At 35.7% G+C, this 25,175-nt stretch overlaps 2 protein-coding genes across 5 annotated transcripts in view; both read right to left on the bottom strand.

Moving 5' to 3' along the window:
- SCFD1 (sec1 family domain containing 1) overlaps positions 1-4,496 on the bottom strand; it is a 110,808-nt gene extending 106,312 nt beyond the window's left edge. Inside the window, exons 1-2 of one of the 4 annotated variants that reach the window (XM_021004262.2) lie at positions 4,371-4,457; positions 521-617 (exon numbers count right to left, since the gene is read on the bottom strand). Coding sequence is in view for 1 of the 4 variants with exons in the window: in XM_021004259.2 (XP_020859918.1) it covers positions 4,371-4,428 (58 nt within the window). In the remaining 3 variants the exon portion in view is untranslated. Of the gene's footprint in view, positions 1-520; positions 618-4,370 lie in introns of all 4 variants that reach the window. The other 3 variants (XM_021004260.2, XM_021004259.2, XM_021004261.2) reach the window with 3 other exon arrangements.
- Positions 4,497-4,973: 477 nt separating this feature from the next.
- G2E3 (G2/M-phase specific E3 ubiquitin protein ligase) overlaps positions 4,974-25,175 on the bottom strand; it is a 64,562-nt gene continuing 44,360 nt past the window's right edge. Inside the window, exons 12-16 of the mRNA XM_021004257.2 lie at positions 22,245-22,540; positions 20,413-20,594; positions 19,937-20,109; positions 13,217-13,416; positions 4,974-11,076 (exon numbers count right to left, since the gene is read on the bottom strand). Of these exons, the coding sequence (XP_020859916.1) occupies positions 10,823-11,076; positions 13,217-13,416; positions 19,937-20,109; positions 20,413-20,594; positions 22,245-22,540 (1,105 nt within the window). The 3' untranslated portion in view covers positions 4,974-10,822. The remainder of the gene's footprint in view (positions 11,077-13,216; positions 13,417-19,936; positions 20,110-20,412; positions 20,595-22,244; positions 22,541-25,175) is intronic.

Below are 25,175 nucleotides of genomic sequence, written 5' to 3' on the forward strand. Positions count from 1 at the left end.
AAGAATGAACACTGAGAAAAGGACACTGGATTTGGATAAAGTAAGAAATCAAGTTGCTAGGGGTTGAAAAATAAGAGGAGAGGAAACGGAGGCAAGGAGTGAAGATTACTTTTCTCCCCCCGGTTTGGCAATGAAATGGAGCACAGATGTAGGGCTATAACTTAAAATGAGTAAGAATGAGAGTTTTTAAGGATGGGGAGGATAACTTGGACTTGTTTGTGGATGAGGTAAACAGTATCAGGAGACAGGAAGGCAGGTAAGAAGAAAGAGTAGAGAAGAGATCAAGGGTAGAAGTAGAGTGGTTAACTTGGATGAGAATAAAAAACAACTCTTCATCAGAGACTAAAGAAGAAAAGGAGTGATGCTAGCAAGGAGATCTGAGATGTAGAACAAGGGAGAAGAGGGAACTCACCAGGGCTGGCCTCTATTGCCTCACTGAAGTGCAAGACAAGGTTCTTTGCTGAGAACAAGGAGTGGAGAGTAGGGAAGGTGCAATCAATTAAGAAGAGTAAGGAATTACCTTTTAGCAGTGAGGGCTCAGTTCAGATTACAAAATCAATTCTACTGGATCCAGTCAACAAGGTTTCCTGACTTTCTCTTGCTCCACTGAGCAGCACCTGAACAGGAGCAGAGAAGGCAGGTAGATGGTGGAGGCGGATCGAAGACTGGGATTGGGCAAGCCATGAGTGACACTAGTAGAAGGGCCCAAGGGATTCAAGAGCATAAAAAACAGTACAAAGTTGAACTGGCATAAAGTTAAATTGGGTAGAAAATGAGAAAGGAAGAAAAATAAACGAGAGCAAGAATAATGGCTGGAGAATGCAGTGAAGGGTGGTAATAATTCTTTTTGAGGATGAAGAAAAGTTTCAGAAGCAGTGAAGCATAAAGAGAGATGGAATGTTAGGAGGTTATGGTTGGATAGATGGATTTAAAAATTATTGATCATAAAAGCAGGATAGGGAGTGATGCTGAGATCAAAGATAAGACTACTCAGTTGTGTAACTAAAGACATATGTCACGGGAGGAGTTTGATAAGGTTGATGAATATTGAAGCCAGAATGTGTGATGGAACATCAACATATACACTGTATGCAGAAATCTCCTAGTGTAAGGGCAGGAGCTGGAGTGCAGAGGAAGACTGACAAGGCAGGATAATTAGTATTACATGAAAGATCAAGGTCAAATGAGATATATTAACACATACTCTCTCTATGTCTCTCTCACCAGGCAGTTCTAAACTTAGGTCTCTATAACTTCATGGTTCAAATGAAATATGGGTGGAGGGAGGGAGGCCAAAGCTGCCACATTCCAAGTCTCTCCTCAGCATCTAGGAAATGCTATATTTATTTTTGCTGTGTACATGGCTCTCCATACTTCCTTCACTCTTCCAGGGGCCCTAGTTACCTACTCTAATATCCTTAACTATGTCCAGCTCCCTTCTTCTCACCCTACAAGCTTTCTTGTCCCCATACTACCTACCCCATCCTGAGAGGCAACCTGGTATAGTAGAAAGCAGATTAGATCTAGAATAAGAAGACCTGGGTTCAAAACTCTGCTCTGCCACTAACTGCTTATACAATGTTAAGCAAGTCACTTTTCCTCTCTGGGCCTCAGTTTTCTCATCTGCAAAATGAGGGTGTTGGACTAGATAACTTATAAAGTCCCTTCCAAATCTCAATCTATGTTTCTATGAATAGATTTCTCAAAATAATCCTCACAGTTCTTCAGACAACCTTACAACTAAAAGAAAGACAAGCACATAGAGGAATAGTTCACCAATCATCATTAATTTGTTCTAGAGAAATAAAGTAGATAAAACAGTGTTACATACACTGGCTACCCAAACTTAAGGCTATAAAAGATGAGGTTGTTCTACATACAAATCTACCACCAGAAGAGGGAATGGAAGTACAGGGGCTGCATTGAGTGAAGCTGTCAGGGAGATGCCCTGGGCAGGACAAATGCTGTCACACTAGAACCAGGGAATCAAAAAAGATGGGGAACTTAAGGGAGAAGATTTGGGTCCTGGGCAAGCCACAGAAAACAGGAGAAGAAGAATCACAGATTCAAGATTGGAAGGAATCTCAGAAGTCAATGATTCCAACTCCTTCATTTTACAGATAAAGAAGATGAAACTCAGAAAGGTTCAGTCATTCAAAGTCAGGTCCTATATCAGAAAAGATATGACTGGCTGGAGCTAGATTGCGGACAGTGCTGAATGTCAGTATCAGGACAATGTGTTATTAGTTCAATGTGTTATTACAAAATGACATAAGTGAAGTCTTTCAAAAGTCTACTTCTATCTTCTATCTAAATCTGTGCTTTGCCTTCAGAAAAGATACTAAGCCTTCCTCATGTTCCTTTTGAAATGAGAAACCTCTATTTTAAATACAAAGATAAAATAGTTTATTTCTCATAGAACTTAAGAAACCCATTTCAAAATATGTCATTTAAAATTCATTTTTAAGCTGTGAAAAGAGATTTTTGAAAATAAGCATTAATCAGAGATTATCATTTTAATACTTTTTCCAAAGAATCAAACATATTTGGGTACTTCTGAACTATTTTAAGCTAATTTAATTATGCAAGTCCCTAAATTGCAGCCAATTTATGTGACCTGGTGTTTAGGATAAGAATACTGGACCCAGATTCAGTCAAGGAAGACCTAGGTTCAAATGTGACCCCAGACACTTAACTAGTTTATGTGAACCTGGGCAACTGAACATCTTTGATTCTCAATTTTCTCATCTGTAAAATGAGGAAGATGGAGTTGATAACCTTTAAGATCCCTGCTAGTTCTAAATTTATGATCCCATGACCAGAAAATGGTTTATTACTTTTCAGATGCATCGCTACTACTTGAGATCCTTTTCTCCCCTTTCTCACCATCAGTTTATCACAAACCCCTTTCCCCAAAGTTAGTTCCAGCTCTTCACTTGGCCCCAGGGCTAGTCCATAGGGCAGGCAGGGTAGGTGACAGCACTGGAGGAACTAGAGATAAAAGGAGAAGAGTGAAGATAAAATACCAAAGCCATTCTTCCTTCTACCTCCTTAATTTCCTCTAGTTCCATTATCAGTCTCAATGGCAACAACACTTCCAATTCCTTCCCCTTCCCTATTTTATTTTCTGCCCCAGAGGCCCTGTCCTGTTCTGTTCTAATGGGGAAAGATCTACAAAACTGAATATGAATGTTAATTTAGAAGGTTCATAAATTTTACTACAATTCTTTGCATACCCAAAGACCTATTTCTGACTTTCTTTATGACACCTAAGTAAAAAAAAAAAGAGAGAGAGAAGCAGGGCAAATTGGGGCAAATGCCCTTTCTCCCTCTCATTTCTTATTACAGTATCAGTAAAAATCATTAAGAAATCCTCAAAAGGTCCGTTTCAAATTGCTTTTCATTGTCAGTAGATTTGTAAACTTCTATGGTAACAAAATCTTGAACTGACCATTGCCCCAATACAAAGGAAAAACTCAAAGCTCCAAAGATCAAACTATGAATTAAAAAAATAAAAGGAAAATAAACATCATATACCACAAACATTTTAGTGCATAAACTGGAGATAATAAAAATTGTATTCCTTTAAATGCACAATGCACATTAATCAAAGTTATCAAAATGCCATTTGAACCTTTAAAGGGGAAAAAATGACATAGGAAAACTTTGAAAATATGCATGTATATGTATAAATGCCCATCTATGTATATTTTACCAATACCACTTGATGTAAAGACTAGAGATGTGAACTCCCTCAGCGCTAAATATTTTCCAGGAATAACTGAAGCAACAGCATCGTTACCCATATGGAAAAGAATGTCCTTTCAGGTGAATTCTCGTCCCTGGAAGTGCCAACTAAATCACCTCGCCTCTTTATCATCGCCCCTGCAAGCTGCCTAACAGGGGCCGTTCATTCCCTCGACCATGAACCCAGGAAAACTGTTCCAAAGGACGCCCGTCCGACTAGGAAGACAGACGAACCTGCGGAACCAGGACAGGGACAAACAAAAAGCAAAAGGGAATCACTAGGGACTCCTCAGGTGTCCGGGATGCTGCAGAAGGACGCAGAAAGGAAGCCCGGTAGCGGAGGGCAGCAGGCGGGGAAGGCGAGGGACAGAGCTCTGAGTCCACAGCGGCCTGGGGAAGGGGCCGGGACAGCCCGACCCGAGCCCCGCTCCCGCCGCCGCATCACTCTCCTCCGACTACAGGAGAAGGGGCCCCGCGGCACCCAGGCTCCTGCCTGACCAGCACAGACCAGACAGGAGATGCCGCTCCTATCGGGCGGCCCAGCCCGGAAGGCGACCGTGGCTTTAGGCGAAGCTAAGCATGGCGGGGGGGAGAAGTACGAGGGGCACGAAAGAAGCTGGTACCTGTCTGCCTCTCTCGGATACTGGCTGCAGCCGCGGCCGCCATCTTGACTCCCACCATTCACCGCCCGGCCCAAGAGCCCAAGAGCCCGGAGCGGCAGGATGACGTGGCTGCCCCAACGCCCCCGGAAGTAAAGGAGGCAGGAAGCAGGATTGGAGCAGAGAAGGGAGAATCAGAAGGCGCTCCCGAGGACACGTGGCTATACTGGCCCCGCCTCTTCTAGGTCATACTGAGTCACGTGGCATGCCACGCCTGCGCTGCGCACTCCGAGATTTTAAAAATCCTTGGGATGTGGCAATTCCGCGATGTTTGAAGCCAGTAGCTCTGAGGGGAAAGGGCATCGCTGGGAGCCGTTCTCACCTAACAGGTGGGGAGAGATGGGCAATATCCCAGTGTTGGTATTCTAGAATTAATCTTTAGCCTTATTGGCCTTTTTTCCTGTCCGGTCGTGGAGAGGGGGCGGCGGAGACTTCAAACTCTTGGATAAAGCAGAGACAGAAGTAATCAACTTCCCATCATTATGGGGAAGTGGGGAAAGGGAAAGATGGAACGAGAAAAAGGTTCGTGAATTTATTAGACTATTATTTTTTAAAAAGCACCCCAAATTGTTTTCAATTTGAATCCTTGGTCTTTATTGCACTTCAAAATGGATACACATGACAGTTCATCTCCCATAATCAATATATTTTAAACATGGAGTTCAACACTGACATACTGCTAAATTTAATTCTGAAGCTGTACCAAATTCTGCAATGTAAATTTTAAACTGCTATTTACACAACTAAAACAAAATAAAATTCTAATAATCGCCATTATATTAAAATGTAGCAATCTTTTTTTCTACCGGCAAGTATTTTTATTTTCCACATCAAAGGTTTAATGAAATCACAAAACACTATTGGTTACCTATCATTTATTCCAATAGAAATTACCCAATATTAAGGAAAAATATTGACACTCCAAAATATTTTATTAGTCATACTTAAAATAATTTTTTAAATTGCATAAATTTATTCAAGTGTCTGCCAACTTGTAAATTTATTCATTCATATTTTAATTACTTTGCACGACAGTGATGTAAAACTAAACAGTACATATAAAAGTCAGCCCTTCAAAGACTGTGAGGAGCTTGATAGCATATGTGAAAGCTTCTTCGATTCCTAACATCCTTTGAATATTACTGAAGTGAAGACAGTTCTTGCTTTACTTCAGAGGACCTTTCTTCAGACCTCTACTAGTAATGTGAATTTGCCCCTACCCACCCATTTTACTTGGGCTATATAACAAAAACATGCACAAAATAATACCTTTACACAAGTCATAAAATGTACTACAATGCAGGCAGACATTGAATACTGTAACATGGTAATAAACAGAATTATGAAGTGAAAGGTAAAGTTAATTACAAAGCATGCACAGAACTGTACAATAAGGTTAACATAGGTTTGCAGTTTGCCCTTCCCCCACTCACTGAACCTTTTAGCACTGATAGCTGGCTGTGCAACTTTTTTAATGAAGCTATCTAAATGTTAGGACAGTGGCTCTCTTTTTCCCCATACATATATACATATGATAATAGCAAGCAATATTATCCTCAACTAGTCTTTGAACTTCTAAAAATCTTGAAGTATTTGGATCCATCTTTTCAATACAAGAAAAAAAAATTCAAATGATGAAATGCTTCTGCCAACTGTTTCCTTGTGAATCCTTTTGGTCTCATCTCAAGTTCCAAAGCTTCTCTTTCCTCGTCTGCACTCTGCAGCTAGCAACTCAATTAGATCCTCATTCAACAGTTCTTCTCCATGAGATTCAGTCAACTTCTCCACATCATTCTCCTCCACTACTAACTCAAGTTCTGCTAATTTTATAATCTTGTTACTTCTTTGAAAATTTAATATTTATGGAATCCATGAAAATCAGGAATGAACTTTTGAGCTTGCTTTTTTTCTAAACTCTCTTCATATATGTTTCTGTTACATCTTCCCGTGCTTCAGATACATGAAGAATTCTTCATATAAAGTCAAATTTGTGTAATGCAGATTTACATAAAGTGAAAACTGTATTATGCTATTCCTTTTTACCCTTCTCAGCTTTCTGTATCTGCCACTATCTATATTCAGATCCAATTTTTACCCCCAATTTTTAAACATTTTTATTTAAAGTTTAGAGTTCCAAATTCTATTCCTCTCTCCACTCCCCCATGTCTGAGATGGGAAGCAGTCAGATACAGGTTATAAATGTGCAATTATGTAAAACATTTCCATAGGTCTTTTTGTACAAGAAGATTCAAATAAAAGAAAAAAGGAAAAAATGTGAAAAATGGCATGCTTCAGTCTATATTCAAGCAATATCAGTTCCTTTTCTGGAGGTGGATAGTATGTTTCATCATTAGTCCTTTGGAATTGTCCTGGATCACTTGTACTGCTTAGAATAGCTAAGTCATTCACAGTTCTTCATTGAACAATATTGTTATTACTGTGTACAACGTTCTCTTGGTTCTGTTCACTTTACTAAGCATCAGTCAATGTAAGTTTCCAAGTTTTTCTGAAATCATCCTACTTATCATTTCTCACAGCACAATAATATTTCATTACGATCATATACCACAGCTTGTTTAGCCATTCTCCAATTGATGTACCACCCTTGATATCCAATTCTTAGCCACCACAGAAAGAGCTGCTATAAATACTTTTGTACAAATAAGTCCTTCTCCCTTTTTTTGGATGTCTTTTGGATACAGACCTAGCAGTGATATTGCTGGATCAAAGAGTATGCACAGTTTTATAGCCCTTTGGACATAGTTCCAAATTGCTCTCCAGAAAGGTTGGATCAGTTCACAACTCCACCAACAGTGCATTAGTGTCCCACTTTTCCCACATCCCCTCCAACATCCAACTTTTTTTTTTACTTCTTTGATTTTATTGTATCTTGATGTCACATAGTCATCAGTTTCCACTTGTTCAGTCCTAATTTTTAACGAATTTTCTTCAGTGAGCTTTTGTACTTCCTTTTCCATTTGGCCAATTCAATTTTTTTATGGAGTTTTTTTCCTTGGTAAATTTTTGTATATCTTTTCCCATACTACTGACTTTTTTTTTCCCATGATTCTCTTGCATTACTCTCATTTCTTTTCCCAATTTTTCTTACACTTCTCTAATCTGCTTTTTAAAATCCTTTTTAAGCTCTTCTAAGAATTCTTTTTAGGTCCAAGACCAAATTACATTTTTCTTTGAGGCTTCACATGTAGCCATTTTGACATTATTGTCCTCTTCTAAGTTTATGCCTTGGTACTCCCTATCACCATAGTAACTTTCTATAGTCAAGCTCTTACTTGTTTGGGGGAGTTTTTTGTTCATTTTTTTCCACCTTTCTTTGTGACCTGGTGTTTTTATGTGAAAGTTGGTCTTTGGTCCTGTACTCCCAAGCTTTTTGTGCTGGGGCTCTGGGTCTTAATGCTAGCCTTCACTGGGCTTCAGGGCTTAGCTGCTTGCTTTCTCTGGAAGATAGGTTTCCCTTTTGGCTTGTACTGGGGAAGGGGGTAGGGCTCCCCATTGGCTTCCCTTGACTGTGGGGTTTAGCTGCTGGCTTACTCCAGGGGTGCGCCTTGCTGCTGGGTTGTTACGAAAACAGGGCCTCTGCTATTGGCCAGCAATGGGGTCAATGCTTAAAATTATAAAGTGGTTAGTTATAGAGCGGTAAACAAATACAGCTTATACCCATGAAGTAAGTCTGTGTGTGTGTGTGTGTGTGTGTGTGTGTGTGTGTGTATAAAATTTTTCTATCTCTTGAGAATAAGTGAGAAATGAATTAATTTCAGAATGCTATTTATCTTATTTGAAGATTTAATTATAATGCTGCCTCATTTATGTGGTACTTCCTATCCATATGTTCAGTTTAATAAAGCTTTTATAGAATTTAGTTTATAAAAAGGGATTTTTCCACATTGCATAAAAGGAATCTTTCTACCCTATCAGAATAGACTATGCAGGAGAAGCCCTAAGGTGTCAGTTTACACAAAAGAATGCTTTTCTTCATGTATTTTTCTGGTTGCTTCCTATGCAACAGAGAAATCATTACAAATTACCCAAATTTTCGTATCAAAGTGAGTGGACAAAGTTATAGTATACTGAAAGGCTGTCAACATAACTCAGAGACATTTCTAAGTTTCTCTATAGTTCAAAGGTTTATACTCTTTAGAGTACTTAAGGATAGAAACTGAAACTAATTTCATGAATACAGAGAACTCTCAGGTAAAGACACTCCCTCTACCAATTCAGGCCTGCAACATCTCTATAATTTATAATCTTAGGAAGACACTTGGGGCACTGGCACTGAGAAGTCACACAAACCAGGATGTGTCAGATGCATGCCTTCAACCTCAGTCTTCCTGGCTTTGAGACCAGCTCTCTATCCATTCTGCCCTGCTGCCTAACATTAAAAAAATAATTCATGTATACAAAACTGTCACTAACAGGATTAAATTTGAGATTGGATTATTAAAGCAAATTTTAAATTGTATAAATCCTGGACACAAACTACATACATTAAAGTAAGTAATCAAACTAAAATGAGAAACATTTTACATTTGATATTACAACCAGAACACAGTACAATTTATCATAAAAGTAACAATAAAATACCATTTAAAATGTTGCCTATTTACAAACAGAGTAAACAAGTATTTTCCTTAGGATGAATAAACACTAAAGGCAAAGCCACTTGGCAAATTTATCTTTTTTTCATATTGATTTTTGTTAGGATGGAGTCACTGGTCATTCAGTTATCAATGATTCAGTGACTGTTTATACCATTTTGTTTGAAAAGAAAAATAAACAGCACAGGCCCAAAAGGCATCTCAGGAGAATACTAGAATATTAGTGATTAAAAGAAACATGCTTAAGTGAAAAAAGAACCAAGCTTACTCATAGGTACAATTTTGAGATTACATAGTATGAACATATGAAAAGTAAAATCACTAACTGATTTCTGTTTAGACATAATTGAAAGTAAAAGACTTACAATATCATATTACCTAAAGGCTTTAACATCAGTGAATCCAAGAGAAGTAAAGATTTGCTGAAAGAGGTTCCAGAAGCCATAAAAATTTTAAGATACAACTTCATTCAAAAAACATATCAATATAAATAAGTTTAACTTTCAAAACTAAAAAGGAGTCATGAAGAAAAGAAGCTGAGATTATTATTTCCTCCAAATTCAAATTTGCCCCAAAATACTCATCAATACCAACAAATGTCAAAGGAATCTAGAAATGAATTTAAATCAGTAACTTCATTAAGATTTCTTGCTGAATTTTAATATAGAGGAGTTTAACTGGCATTGCACTTGTAAGTTCGGGTAAAAAAACACAGTTCAGTACAAATGTAAAAAAATCATTAAAATTTTTGGTGCAGTAAAAATGTCCCATCTACTTTAATACTAACTTCAAATTATACATATGGAAGATGATGAGAATAGGTTGTTTTCCAATTTTTAAAAATGCATACATTTGGAAGGAATGTATTAAAAACAGCATTTACATGGGAATTAAGTGAGAATGGCTTCTGGAATGAGAACATGGATTTCTAAATATAATATTTTTGTTCCTTTAAATAATTTACCAATGAAATTAATAGGTACAAAATCATTTTACATGTATTAAAAGTTAATATCTATAGGCTAGACTCCAAAAGGCTTACATGGTAATTTAGCTAAGTTAACAATTAATATCCACCACCATAATCAAACCCATAATGTGGAAATTGACGTGGAGAGCTAAAATAACTAGATATTAACCCACATTCACTCACTCTGAAGGCATAGAACTGCCCTAAGTTTACAGAAACCAAAACTATTACCATTAAGGCCAAAGATACAGTTAATAAATATTAACTCTTTGGCACAATTTTAACATAATTCAACTTCACAGGAGCATAAGGAGCCATTCTACCTTTTACCAGCTGACCTATCTGCACACTTTGATTTCTAGCTTAATGCCACTCCATCTTGAGAACAGGATATTCTTGATTCATATGCTATAATACCTTTATATTCTGTGGCATTTCTATTTAATGCTTTAAAAGGAAAAGAATTATTTTCATACAAAACTGGAACATAGTTATAGTTTACCTGAAGTAAATATAACTTAGAAAACTAGTCAACAAGTTTTTATGTGTATCATGACAAAGTAACAACTTACTAAAGTTACTTATTTTGAAGTTCATAGATAAGTAAAAGCATTAAGAAAATACAAAATGTTGCATCAAATTTGAATAAGAAATTCCTTAACATATTGTACTTTTTAAAATGTCACCACTTTCTTTAAAATTCATATCAAATACTAATGAATTAGGACTCGGCAAGTTTTAAGACAAGGGAGCGAGCATTAAGGACAAAGTTGTGTAATGTTAAGAACATAATGATAGCAGCTTACAAGGAGGCACTTCTGACATAAGATTTAACATCCAGTGTAGTAATTTTTTTCTCTTTCTAGTTCTAAGGCATTTCTGATGGCAAAGTCCATGTTTTCTTGAAATTCCTTATATGTGTTGGTTATAGGAAGAGTTAACCTGTTGTAGTATTTGGTTCCAACAGGATAATCAGCATGCAAAAATTCAATTGATGGAGTAGGCTGAAATCCAACAGGTGGAATGGAGCGGCAGCCTGTTGCAAAAAGTAGGATATCTTCTAACGTTACTACAGATTCTCCACCTGAAACATACCAAAAAAATGACAAGAAAGTTAAAATATTTGCATAATTTTAGAAAATCTTCAACCTTTTGGAGACAGACATGGTGTTAAAACAAAAAAAATTTTTAGGGGCAGCTGGGTGGCATAGTGCATAGAGCAGTGGCCCTGAAGTCAGGAGGACCTGAGTTCAAATCCGACCTCAGACCAAATACTTGACACTTACTGGGTGTGTGACCCTAGGCAAGTCACTTAACCCCAGTTACCTCACAAAAAAAAAAAATTCCCTGAAGTGTACATACCTGTTATTTCAGCAAAACCACTAATTTGCTTATACATCAAAGAGATTAGAATAAGGGGAAAATCTAACATATATATATATATACATACATACATACATACATATATGTATATATACACACACACAATATACATACGTGCGTATGTGTATGTGTGTGTATGTAAAAAGATATTCATAGCAGCACTTTGTGAGATAGCAAGTGACTGGAAGGAGAGTGATCGTCCCTTCTCCCATTTCTTTCCAGAGGTGAAAGGCTATGGGTGTGGAATACTTTATAATGTCAGACTTTTTCATTGTGTTAGCTAGTTTCACTGAATCTTTTTTCTCCTTTATATTTATTGTTAAATGGCTCTGGGGAAGTTGGGGAGGAAAGACAGACTGAAAAATATAGATTACATAAAAATTAAGAGATAGCTATTTTAAAAAATTAAGTGGATGCCTATTGACTGGGAAATAGCTTAACAAAGTATAGTGTATGGATGTAATAGAACATTACTATACTGTAAAAATGATACATATGAAGAATTCAGAAATTTGGGTGATTAATACAACAGAACCAAGAGAACAAGCTGCATGATGACTGCAATAACAGGAAGGAAAACAACACTGAAAAACTTCAGAACTCAAAGTAGTGACCAGTTATAATGGTAAAATATAGATTATGTCTCTTGGCAGGGAGGCAGTCTATTAAGGCATACATTTTCAGACACAGCTAATAGGTTGATAATTTTACTTACTTGATATAAAGGAAAGTTTAAGGAACTCAAGAAATGACTGACATAAAAAAAGAAATCCCCCTCTGGGCCTGCCTTTGAGGCTTGCTCCATAAAGTCATTTTTTTTGACACTCTACAAATAACAGTGGAGAGCACTTTCAAATAAAATGCATAACCATGAAGCTGTGGCCTAGTACAGAAAACAGTTTATGAAAACTTAGCTATAACATCTCATTTTTTTTTAGGATACACTTGACATATATGTGTAAATCAATCTCAGAAGACTGTAGAGAAATTATTTTATAGAGACTTTAAATAGGAACACAAGTTAGTTGTTATTGATTTCCCTTTGATCTTATTTCTTTGAATGAAATGAAAAAAATTATTCTTTGGTAGCAATTCTGCATGTAATTTTTTTCTAATAATAATAAAGTATCTTCCCCCTTTTCAGATATCTTGAGAATTTCTCTCTCAATGCTTTCAAAATTGGGGTGGCTCTAGCACAGATATTTTTCTGTATGTACTTGGTCCAGTTCTGCTTTTCTTCCAGAGTACAAATATGATGATTTCACTGTCATCAATAATGAAAATGGCTTATTACAAAAATATTGTTCAGCATCTTATTTTCCTTATTTTAGTACTGAATAGAACTATAATAGCTGCTTATAATAACTCAGGCTCATCCTAAAGCATCAAAAGGGCCATGGAAGGGCTGAAGTTGACCCCTGTAAATTTCATGAGGGCAAGGATAATGGTTGTTGAATGAACACTTGCTGACTGATAGACTTCACTATAAATTTTCATAGAATTTGCCATAGCATGTAAAGTAGAAGAATGTCAAATGCACGTATGTGTATGAGTAGAAACTCATATTATCAAAATATGTTTTTCTAAAAAGACTTAAATGTTCCTTAAGAGAATTTGGTAGTTAATTTTACTGACTACAGTTTATCTCATATCACACTCCACTTTGTCAGACAGCCTGGAGTGAAATATTAAAATGTTAGTGTAAGCTAAGGAAAAATGAGGAATTTGTAAGATTGAGAGGCAAAACTGAAATATGAAAAAAAAAAGAGAGAGAGAGAGAGAGAGAAACCTAAACAAAATCTTAACACAGATATTTTGAAAATTTTAAAATATTCACTTACTTTCAACATTCTGCAGGTAATTCATCCAGAACCCCACAGCTCTGGTGTCCTGTGCTTCAGACAATTTGTGCATAGTAAAAAGATCACTAAGGATTTTGCTTGTAAGTGTCTCAGGTTTGTGACATAGGATACTATAGAATGCTTCTGGATATTTCTGCATTGTTTCTAACACACCAAGAGTTCTCAAACCCTGCTGAAAACTAAAGAGGAGGAAAAAAAAGAATGAATCCACTGGAAGGGTTGGGGATGGGGAGAACATTGGTTTTGTTTTGCAACATTCAGGAAGAGGAAAAAATTTATTTCCAGCTGAATGTTTTCTGACTAGATTTTCATGAATAATTTGTTACAAAAGACCTAAGGTTTGACATCAACACTATTTTAGAAAACATTTCATTGTATTTTAGCATTCAGTAGTTAAAGCGGAACTTCTATGTAATCCTGAAGATATAGGACTAAAAGCCTTCCTTTACAAGCTAACTACGGTAGATGTATATTTATGTACATTCAAATCAGCACCTGAATTGAATACCCATATTCAGTGTACCATATTAGGTGCTAAGAATAGAAAAGTAATAAATCTAACTTGGAGGTGGGGGAGAATAGATAAAATAAGTAGTCAGATAATTATGACACGAAAAAAGGCCACATCTGTGTAAAGTGCTAAAAAAAATGTAGGTGCTGGACACAAAAGCAAGAGCAAGTAACAGGATGAATATGAGAGTGTGCTAAGACATTGAGAGAACAGTGATAGAAAGACTAAGGCTTAGAAAAAGCCAAGGCTGTGTTGAAAAGCTAATAAGGATAAGCAAAGAGATTAAAAAAACAAACCATAACTATGGGGAAAGAGGGAATCAAAGAAGGGAAAGACCTCCTACACTGGGTGGGAAAAATGATGACAATAACAGAGAAGGCACAGCTATTGAATTCTCACTTTGCTGCTATTTTGGGGCAGCTTAGATGGTGCAATGAATAGAGTGCAGGGCCTAGAGTCAGGAATACTCATCTTCATGAGTTCAAATCAATCTTTAGACACTTACTAGCCACCATGTGACCCTGGACAAATCACTTAACCTTAGTCACTTGCCTCAATCTTCTCATTTGTAAAATGTGCTGGAGAAGGAAATGGCAAACAACTACGGTATTCTTGCCAAGAACACTCTAAATTGGGTCATGAAGAGTCAGACATGACCAAAAAACAATTGAATAACAACTTGCTGCTATTTCTGACAAAAATGAACTTCAGTTTACAAGGAATGGAACAAAAAATAGCTGAGGGGGAGTTGATACTCAAGCTAGGCAGTGAGCAACAAGCCAAGCAACTTAGTTGACCTTTGGTGAATTTAAATTATTTCTGATAAACTAAATAAATTCTCAAGTATGGTAATAGCTGATTCACTGTAGAAGAAATATGAAAAGTTGGACAGAATACAAAGGCAACATGGGCTTGCAGACCAAGTGCTGTCCAAATTTTCATTTCAAAGAAAGAAAACAAAATATGTAAACTACAGACCAGTAACTTGACTTCTTTTCTTGGTAAAATTGTAGATGTCTTAATAAAGAGGTGGTTGTTTTTGTTGTGTTCTAGTTGTTTTTCAATTGTTTCTGACACTTTGTGACCCCTTTTGGGGGTTTTCTTGGCAAAGATACTGGAGTGGTTTGCCATTTCTTTCTCCAGCTAATTTTACAGATAAGGAAACTGAGGCAAACAGGATTAAGTTACTTGTAAGCCCAGGGTCACACCAATAGTAAATGTCTGAGGCTAGATTTACACTCAGGAAGATGCCCTAATTTTTCCTCCTTACATTTGCTTTCACAAAAAACCAAAAACCAAAATCTCCCGGAAAGGTTGTTGCAAGTGGTTATTGAAATCAAACTATTTTATATAGTAGTCTTTACAGTTTCAAGACAAGCCAAAGAGAGGAGAATTCCTTGATTCTAAAGAATGGAAGAATGCATAACAACCTGCTGTGTATTTCAGAACCCCTATTTTGTCTGTGGCAGTAAAATATTTCTAGATCAGGGATCTTAAACTGGTGAATCTGCAGATAGATTTCAGGGGCCCTAGGAACTTGGATGGAAAATAAGTTACACCTTTACTTTAACTTACCTCTACCTGGAATTTAGCCATTCCCTCAATTTATTTTATGCATTTAAAAACATTCAGGCTTCATTAGACAGCTTATGGGGTCCACAACACAAAAAAAGTTAAAAATCACTGATCTACTTAATGTCAAAATGTTTCTCTCATTGGACTTCCTGATTATGAGACCACCAAGATGAAAGTCTAGATATTTTCTTTCATCTCCATGACCTCTCAAATCTCTCTAAAACAGAAATGATATACCAAAGAGAATGCCGCTTTAGCTATCTCCATGATTTAGGACAATTCAGAATCCAAAAGAAGCTAAACAAAACAAAACAAACAAGAACCCCAACAACTAATCCCTACCTTGAATTTACTTCGGACCCATTCCCCAATCCCCAAATTAGCAGCAGTGAGTCTACTCTAGCACACCCAAGAACTAGACCACGGGCTTGCAATAAAACCCAAGGACCTAGTACATAAGCTTGTAATAAAACCCAACCCTACAAATTGAGAATGTAAATAAACAAAAGTAAAAGAAAACCTGGAAGAAAAGCAACAAAAACAGTAATATGAAAAGAAAATATGCTCACTATCCAACCAAAACATACTGATCTTGAAAAAAAGGACACAAAGAGACAAGCTAAGGATCATAGGTCTCACAGAAGAACATGAAAGGACAAAAACCTTAACACCATAGTGCATGAAGTAATACAAAAAAACTGCCAAGAACTTCTGAACACAGGAAATGAAATACCCATTGAAAGAACTGATAGACTGAGTCTCAAACCAAACCAAAACAAAAAAGGCTGTAGATTCCGCAACACATAGTGGTTAACCATTCAATTCAGAAACAAGTTCTGCAAGGAGAAAAACCTTTACATGCAAAGGAAAGAAATAACATCAGACTATTCTGCACCAGGTAGAAAACACTGGAGCAAACAGATTAATATGTTCCAAAGAAGAATGGGGCTCAGGAAGCAGCCCAGGGTGATCTATCCTGCATATGTGAGTTTAACAATAAATGGAAAAAGATGGATATTCAATAATAAAGAGATATTTGAAACAATTTAAGAAAGAAAGCCAGAGCTCAAGAGATTTGCTTCTCCAACATCACAGATAACAGAAATGCAAGAGGTGCGAACAAACGCAGCAGCCAAGGACAACCGCAGCGACAGAGTAACATCAGAGAGACTAGTAAGAGGCTTCTTTCTCAGTATACAGAAAGAGATGTAGGAAAAACCTAAATCATGTAGAGTTAAAGACACAGGCCAGGGGCATTGTGGACAGAAACAATGATGCCCATTCTGTGTACTATTAGTTGAGATAGTTCTGGAAATGCTAGCAACAGTAGTAAGACAAGACAAAGAAATTAAAGGTAAAAAGTAAGAGGAAACAAAACTGTCCTTATTTGCTGATGTGATGGTACATTTGGAAAATCCTAGGGTATCAATAAAGGTACTAATTGAGACAATTAAAACTTCAGCAAAGTTGCAGGCTATAAAGTAAACCTTCAAAAGGCAACAGCATTTCTGTGTGTAATAATAACAAAATCCAAGAAGCAAAAATAAAGAAATCCCGTTCCAAATAATCACAAAATGCAAAAATTATCCGGAGAGGGACCTACTAAAAAACACAAAAGATTTATAAAGATTCAGTTATAAAGTTCTCCTTAAAGAAAGGAAGTTTAAATAGCTGGAGGAATATTCAGTGCTCATGGTTAGGCTGTGCCAATATAATAAAAACGACAATATCTGGTATTGGTTATGAGAGAGAGAGAGGAACAGACTAGATAAAGGAGAATCAGAAGTAACAGAACTGAGTAAGGGAGTATTTGAGAAAATGGAAAACATAAAGTTACCTTGGAAAAACCTCCTCATTTGATAAAAACTGCTGGGAAAACTAGAAAGCAGCCCAAAATAAATTTTTTTAGATTTAGACAAGCACCTTATATCATATTCCGGAATACATTTTAAATGGATGACCTTAATATTAAAGATCATATTACTTAAAAATTGAAAGAGAATAGATCATATACCTCTCATGGGTATGATGGATAAGAGATATATTCTTAACCAAACAAGAGATAGTGGCAATTACAAATGATAAAACTGATAGCTTTGATTACTTGAAACTGAAAAGGCTTCTGCACAGACAAAATAAATGGATCTAGGATAAGAAAGGAAATGGTTAAATAGGTAAAAAAAATCTTTCAATCAAATTTCTTTTTGTTGTTGTCTTTTCAGCTGTATTCAAACTCTTCATGACCTCATTTGGAGTTTTCTTGGCAAAGATACTAAAGTGGTTTGCTATTTCCTTCTCCAGCTCATTTTACAGATGAAGAACTGAGGCAAAAAAAGGTTAAGGAACTTGCCCAAGGTCATACAACTAGTAAGTGTCTGAGGCAAGATTTGAACTCACAAAGATAAGTCTTCCTGATTCCATGCCTCGCTCTCTGTCCATTGTGACACCTGCCTACCCCTATTAGTGTCTGATAGCCAAGTTATATAAACATTTAGTAAGTGTATATAAGACTAATAGCCATTCCTCAATAGTGGTAAAAGGATATGAACAAACAGTTCTTAAAAGAAAAATTACAAAGTATTCACAACCATATGAAAGAATGCTCCAATAATGAAGGAAATGTAAATCAAAACAACCTTGGGTTTTTGTCTCACACCTTGAAAATTGACAAAGATGACAAAAAAGGCAACAGTCAGTGTCTGTAGGGATGGTGGGAAGATAGGCACACTGATACCTTGTTGGCGGAGCTGCAAAATGGTACAACCATTTTACAAAGCAATTGAAAAGTAAAGAGCAAATAATGTGACTAAAATATCCTTTGAAACAGAGCTTCTATTACTAGGTTTATACCCCAAAGAATCCACTGATAAAAAGAAAACCTCCATATACAATAACTATTTACAGCAGCACTTTTTGTGATAACAAAAATTGGAGGGGCAGCTAGGTGGCACAGTGAATAGAGTTGGGGCCTTGGAGTCAGAAGGACCTGAGTTCAAATTCAGACTCATACAATTAACACTTACCAGCTGTGTGACCCTGGGCAAGTCACTTAACCCTAATTGCCTCACCAAAAAGGAAAAAAGAAAAAAATTGGAAACAAAATAGATACCCATCAATTGGGAGTGCAAATTGTGGTAGATAAATGTAATGGAATTATGTATGTGATGAATAGAGAGAAGCATGGAAAGATCTACATGAATTAATGTACTTTGAAGTAAGTTAGTCCAAGAAATCAAGATACACAGTAAATGTAAATGGAAAAGAATCACCACCTACCAAAAAACCAAAAGTGAATGTAACAAAATTATAAAGAGGAAGCAGGACGTGAATTAAGAAACATGAAAGAACATCTCCAACCCACTCCTTCATGGAGCTAAGAGATCCACAGATGTTACACATTGCACATATTTTCTAACTTTTTCAATATATCAAACAGTTGTGCTCATTTTTTTCCTCTTTAAAAAAATTCTATGTGTTAAATAGCATGTTTCTCTGGAGGAGGAATAGACACTGATAACTATGACAATCTAAGAAACAGAAGGCATCAATAAAAATTTATTTTTAAAAAGTTTATCTCTCACTGTGTTCCTCTTCCTTTCCATATCAAATCCCAGTTACTTGGACATACCATCTGGGTTCTATTATCAGTTTCAGTAAAACTGTACTTAACCTTTTTATTAGTTTTGTTTACTATAATAAAAGTGACACAGAATAGGCCTTAAAATAATAATAGCTAGAATTTATATACTGCTTTAAGATTTGCAAAGCACTTTACATATGTTACCTCATTTAACCAAAGGTATCATTCATATGTAATGGAGAAGTAGTATATTATATTCTTACACATCCAATTGTTTTATATTTTAATACATTTGTATGTAAAATGTATTAAAAGAATATAAAGCTTAGAAAACTATCTGGTTTTGAAGAACTATTTGAGAATTAAATTCCTGAATGTTGTTATATAAATAGAGGAGCTTAACATAAGGAATGATTAAGGCATTTCAAATGATAATCATTCTGCTATTTATAAAAAGATGAAAAATGTGCCCCTGAAAGCCATGATTTCAAAAATGTTAAATTTGCAAGTAAAGTCAACTACAGCCAAAAAGAAATAGCTACTGCCATAATACACTTTTATTATTTTTTAAATTAATATTTCTGCCTTATAAAGGACATTATATGCTGAAATGATTGCTACTTTCTCCTATTACATTCTAATATCATGGCAGCCTCAGAAACTTTCAGTCACTTAACCTTGCTGAGCCTGTTTCCTCACCTGTAAAAAAGAGACAATAATAATAATAATAATAATAATAATGCCTGCTTCAAAGGACTATTATAATGACCAAAGAAGGTAATGTGCTTTGCAAACCTTTAAGAACAAAACAAATACAAGCTGTTATTGTTTGATAAAACCAATTCCATAAGATAAGGCTGGTAAAGTTATTGTCCATTGGAGGAGCTGAAATCCATACAAAGAGCATACTAAATGAAGCTTATTCCTAGCTATGTCGTGTATGGGACCAAATACACCTTCAGTTACCAGTGAGAAACTGGGGCATGTAAATTAAAACATGTAATTCTAGAATTCCACATGCAAACAAACCTACCTGTCCAAGGGTGCCTGCACTCTTTTAATTACATGATGGGTGAGTATGTCTTTTACTAACACATCCTTGTCACTTAGCACTGTTACAAGTCTTAGACATCCAATGTGAGAGAGGTATTCAAAGCAATCATGTATTGCTGACCTTAAGTGAGTCAAATTTTTTGAACTTTTAATCTGCACCAAGAGAAAATAAACATATATGTATATATTTACTAGAGATGTATATGCCTTAAACAAATCTTATCTACTGCTTTATCTTTACTTTGGATTACATTTTTTCAAGCTAAAAGTTTAACAAATAATTCAGTGATAATAGTAATTTTCTGTTGCAAAATACAGTTCGCCGAAGAAGCGATAAGCTACAATCAGGAAGCATACAAGTCCATCCCTTGTCTTAATCCTAAGCTATGGAGTTTAAATTTACCAAAGAGTGTATGTTCTTAATTACATTTTCATGTACATTGGTAAAGTTCTTACCTTGGTTATTATTTGCATTGTATTACTGTCTTCAACATCTTCTAGAGTTGGTTCCACATTCTCTGGTCCAGAGACAAGGCAGTTAAATAATGTTTTAGAAAACAAAAATGGCGGTGGACCACCATGCACCAAAGAAATGGCAATCATTCTACCAGCCTCAAAGTACAGATTCTCTTTAAGAGCTGTAAGTGTAGATAAAAATTGAGGATTCTTTTAATTTTAATTTTTATTAATTTTTATTTATCTTTTATATAAAATAGATAAATATATTTATATAGATAAATATAAATATATTTAATTTTTACTTAAGTAACTATCATTTTAATAATAAGTATATTTAAATGAAGAAAAATATAATCCAAAATATGGTAAAGTAAAACATCAAAATATAAGGGAATAAACTAGCTAACCAGAACTGTCAAAGCTTAGACCAATTGTGTAAGACAGACCTCTATTGAATTTGTTGAAAGAGTTTTAAAATACCAGGACAACCTCTTTACTATGGATTTATTTACACCATGCTAATATAGATTCTAGAATGTTTCTAAGGGGAACTTTGTGATTTATGAATACGTAACAACAGGAACTTGATAAATTTTTGTTGAATTAGTATTCCCAAAATGGTGAGTTAAGGGCAAATATGAGAGGAAGAAAATTCTGAAGCATAATTAATTTTTTTTATATCATCTCCAACTTCCACTCACAGCAGGGGTTTGCTGGTGTATACTTTCATTTATTCTCATCATGAAGACCTAATATAAGCAATGGTGGTATAGAAAGGTCTTACAAATTAGATATTTTGTCTAAGAATCAATATTGCCCAAATCATCTTTAGAAGCTATTTCATAGGTTTCATAGGTTTTATTTTCAGTCACATGAAGTGATGAATATTAAGCTCCTTAACCAAATCCTATCAAATAAGCAGCCATTCAAATTGCCTACTCTAAGTTAAATAAGGGGCAGATAGATGGCTCAGTTAATAGAGCCCTGGATGTGGAATCAGGAAGACCTGAGTTCAAATTCAGCCTCAGACATTTTCTAGCTATATGTCCTGGGGCAAGTCATTCAACCTCTGCCTAGGCAGCAGCTAGGTGGCTCTGTGGATATAGCACTGGGCTTGGAATCAGGAAGACCTAAATTCAAATCTGACCTTTGACACTTACTATCTGTGTTATTCTGGGCAAGTTACTTAATCTCTGTTTGCCTTAATCCACTGGAGGAGGAAATGGCAAACCAGTGTCTTTGCCAATAAAACTCCATGGACAGTATGGTCCACTGGGTCATGAAGAGTTGGACACAACTGAACAAAGTAACAAAAGTTAAATAAAGCAGTGTAAAGAAAACCCCTCAAATTTCAAATGGCAAACTGCATTTTGTCATAGAATTAGAGAATCTCATGACTAAAAGAAAATCACTACAGACATCCTCGACAAAAGAAAATAATTCTTTCCCAAAATTTACTGTACTAAACCTATTTTTCTATTATGCTCTTTTCTTAGTAATGAATGAATGAAAAAATGCATCCTATGTTCCAAGCACTATGCTAAAACTCTGGGGATACAAACAAAAAAAGCAAGATAGTCCCTCCTCTAAAAAATTCATACTGTAATTGATGGAAACAGCACATAAAAAGTATATTCAGCTGCAGGATGGATGGAAAGGCTCCAAAGTACTAAGGCTGCAATGGAGGTGAGGATGGCAATGTCCAGATGTAAATTCCATTTTAATATTTTAAATCACAGTTGCTAATTTCTGTTTTTAACTTCTTGTTCATTTATTTCTTTATACTAGTTAATATACTAAGCATGCTTAATTATAAATAAAAGGTTTACCTTCAGAATTAAGGGACAAGTTCTTTGACATGGACCCTTCAAATAGTGATGAGCTCTCAAGCTGTCCCATTAAAAGGCTTAAGAATTCATGCTTTGATCCATCAGTATCTCCATTTCCATTACAGAACTGTACCTCAATTGCATCTGATGGATTAAAGTTTCGCCTTCTGAATCCTTTTATGGCACTATTCCAGATATTTTCTTTGTTGATATAGAGTTTTCGAGTTTTTTGTTTAATTTGGTATCCTAATTCTCTCAATATGTTGGAAATGTCTCTTTTCAACATGCTGACTTCCCTAAAAAATATGAATTTAAAACATACATATATTCTGCATATGCAATATAGTAGTCATAGCTAGAACATAAGAATAGGGAATCACAAGAAGGCATTCCTTATTTACCAACTGTAACAGCTGCCATCCCACCCAACTAATTACCATTTTAAAACCTGAGTTGCCACACATACTCCTTCCTAATCAGAAGTACTTATGTCAAATATAAGAATATTTGTTTAGGAGGGTCCTAACAAACTTTAAATTGAAAACTTGCCCCCGCTCCTAGTGAATGCAGTCTTCCAGATAAGGGTTCAAAAGGTCTTTTTGTTGGCTACTCTTCACAATACAAAAGTTTATTTTTCAAAATGCTTTCACATGAATTATCTCATCTCATCTTCACAAAATCCCTGAAAGGAATAAAGGGCTGATTTTATTATCCGTGTTTAATATAAGTGGTAACTAAGAGATCATGTTATTTGCTTAAGGTCAGTCATATGGCTAATTTGCTGTGGAACTGCTTGATTTACCATAATTGCTCCCTCTGAAAAGGTTAATTTGCCTATCAATGAAGGCTAGTAGCAATAACCTAAACATTTTTTGTGGGATCAGTACAAACTTGTAACATGGGCTCTTAACAATGATCATATAAACAGAGTATGCATCTCTCCTTAAATTTCCTGGACCCAGAAAATCTATGCCCTTCCCCTGGCTATTTGAAACCTTAAGCACTGGCTTAGAAGGATAACATTTAAAGCACTCTAGAAGACTAACAGGAATAGCTGAGCAGAGGGAGCAAGGATAGCCAGTACTTATAAGGTTGGAAAAGAGGCTAAGCTGGTTGGTCTTTAAGGACATTATGATAGAGTTTTTATTATTTTTTCCTTAACAGTATTCTAATACAACATTAGCTGTGGCAATGTACTTGAAAGCAACTGGATTTCCCAGACCCAGCTCCCATCCTCCATCTCTGAAAACAAGATCTGATACAGGGGTATTCATTCAGATGCACTTTCCCTGTCTCTACTATTCCTCTCTAGTTTTCTTTTAATTTTCAAAATAATATTTAACAGTAATGTCTTTTGCTTTTTTTTTTTTTTTGGTGAGGCAATCAGGGTTAAGTGACTTGCCCAGGGTCATACAACTAGTAAGTGTCAAGTGTCTGAGGCCGGATTTGAATTCAGGTCCTCCTGACTTCAAGGCCAGAGCTCCATCTACTGTGTCACTTAGCTACCCCATGTCTTTTGCTTTTATATCACCTTCATTTCCAAATATCTCTTTCTCCTTTCTCTACCCAGAGAGCCATAAAAAGGGAAAAAAAAATTCAACAAAACCAACTAGCACATCAACCAAATCTCACAGTATACGCAATATCCCATACCAATCGCCCTCCCTTTCCAATTAAAGGAGACATATTTTCTAATCTCTTCTTAGAACTGAGTTTAGTCATTATAATCACAAAGGTTTTATTTTTCTATTTACATTGTTATAATCACAGCTTATAGTTATTTTGGTTTTGCTCCCTCCACCCTGCATCAGTTCATGTAAACAGAAATCTTTCCATCCTTTTTTGAATTATTAGTTTTCATGATTTCTTATGGTACAGTAATTTTCCATTACATTCGTTTACTAAAATTTGGTCATTTCTCAATTAATAGGCATCAACTTTGTTTCTAGTCTTTTCCTACCACAAAAAGCACTACTAATACTGTGCAGATTTTGATGTAAACATAAACTTTCTGTATTTGATATCCTTGGGACATGTGTCTTGTAGTGGAATCTCTGAGTCAAGGATATGGACATTTTAATCATTTTTTTAAAAAGCTTAATTGCAAATAGCTTTTTCAGAATAGCTGAACTTCACAATGCTACAAAAGTTTTATGTGTGCCTGTCTTTCTGCAAACCCTGAAAATTAACCATTTTCATCCTTTGTCAATTGCCCATTTACTGGGTATGAGGTAATACCTCAGAGTTATTTTGATTTTCATTTCTGTTATTAGTAATTTGAAGGTACCTTTCATATGGTTCCTAATAGTTTGCAATTGTTCTCTTGAGAACTATTTGTTCATATCTTTTAATCACTTAACCACTGGGAAATGGCTCTGAAGTAATTTTGTGTTAATTCTATATATATCTTAGATATCAAACCTTTGCAGCTTAAATTTTGTTTGTGCAAAAGTGTTAAAATATCATCATTCCCTAGCATTTGCAGTCTGCCTCTATGTTCACTCAGTGACTCTCTCTCACTCTTTCATTCTACTTTCACTCTCAATAACCATGGTTCACTGCCAGATGCTCCTTTATCTCTCTCTCTTGCATAGTGTTCTAATAAGCCAACTCCTTCTTCACTGTTTATACATCATAAATATCCACAACAGCTTATTCTTGTATATCCATGCCAAATCATCATCAGACCCAATGGGAGACATTCTGAGGGAGCAGAAAGAGGGATGAGTTTGGAATCAAAATATCTAGATTCTAATCCCAAATCTGCCACTTGCTGTGTGACTTTGGCAAGTCATTTAACTTCTCTGGAACCTCAGTTTATCATTTCTAGAATGAAAGAATTGGATTAAATTACCTGGATGATCCTTCTCCATTGCTAAAGCTATTATCCTCTTATGGGTATGTATATGTTTGTATATGAGGGAGGGTAGT

Source organism: Phascolarctos cinereus, unplaced genomic scaffold, assembly GCF_003287225.1.
Source record: "Phascolarctos cinereus isolate Bilbo 61053 unplaced genomic scaffold, phaCin_HiC Scaffold_3;HRSCAF=262, whole genome shotgun sequence".
Lineage (NCBI taxonomy): Eukaryota > Metazoa > Chordata > Mammalia > Diprotodontia > Phascolarctidae > Phascolarctos > Phascolarctos cinereus.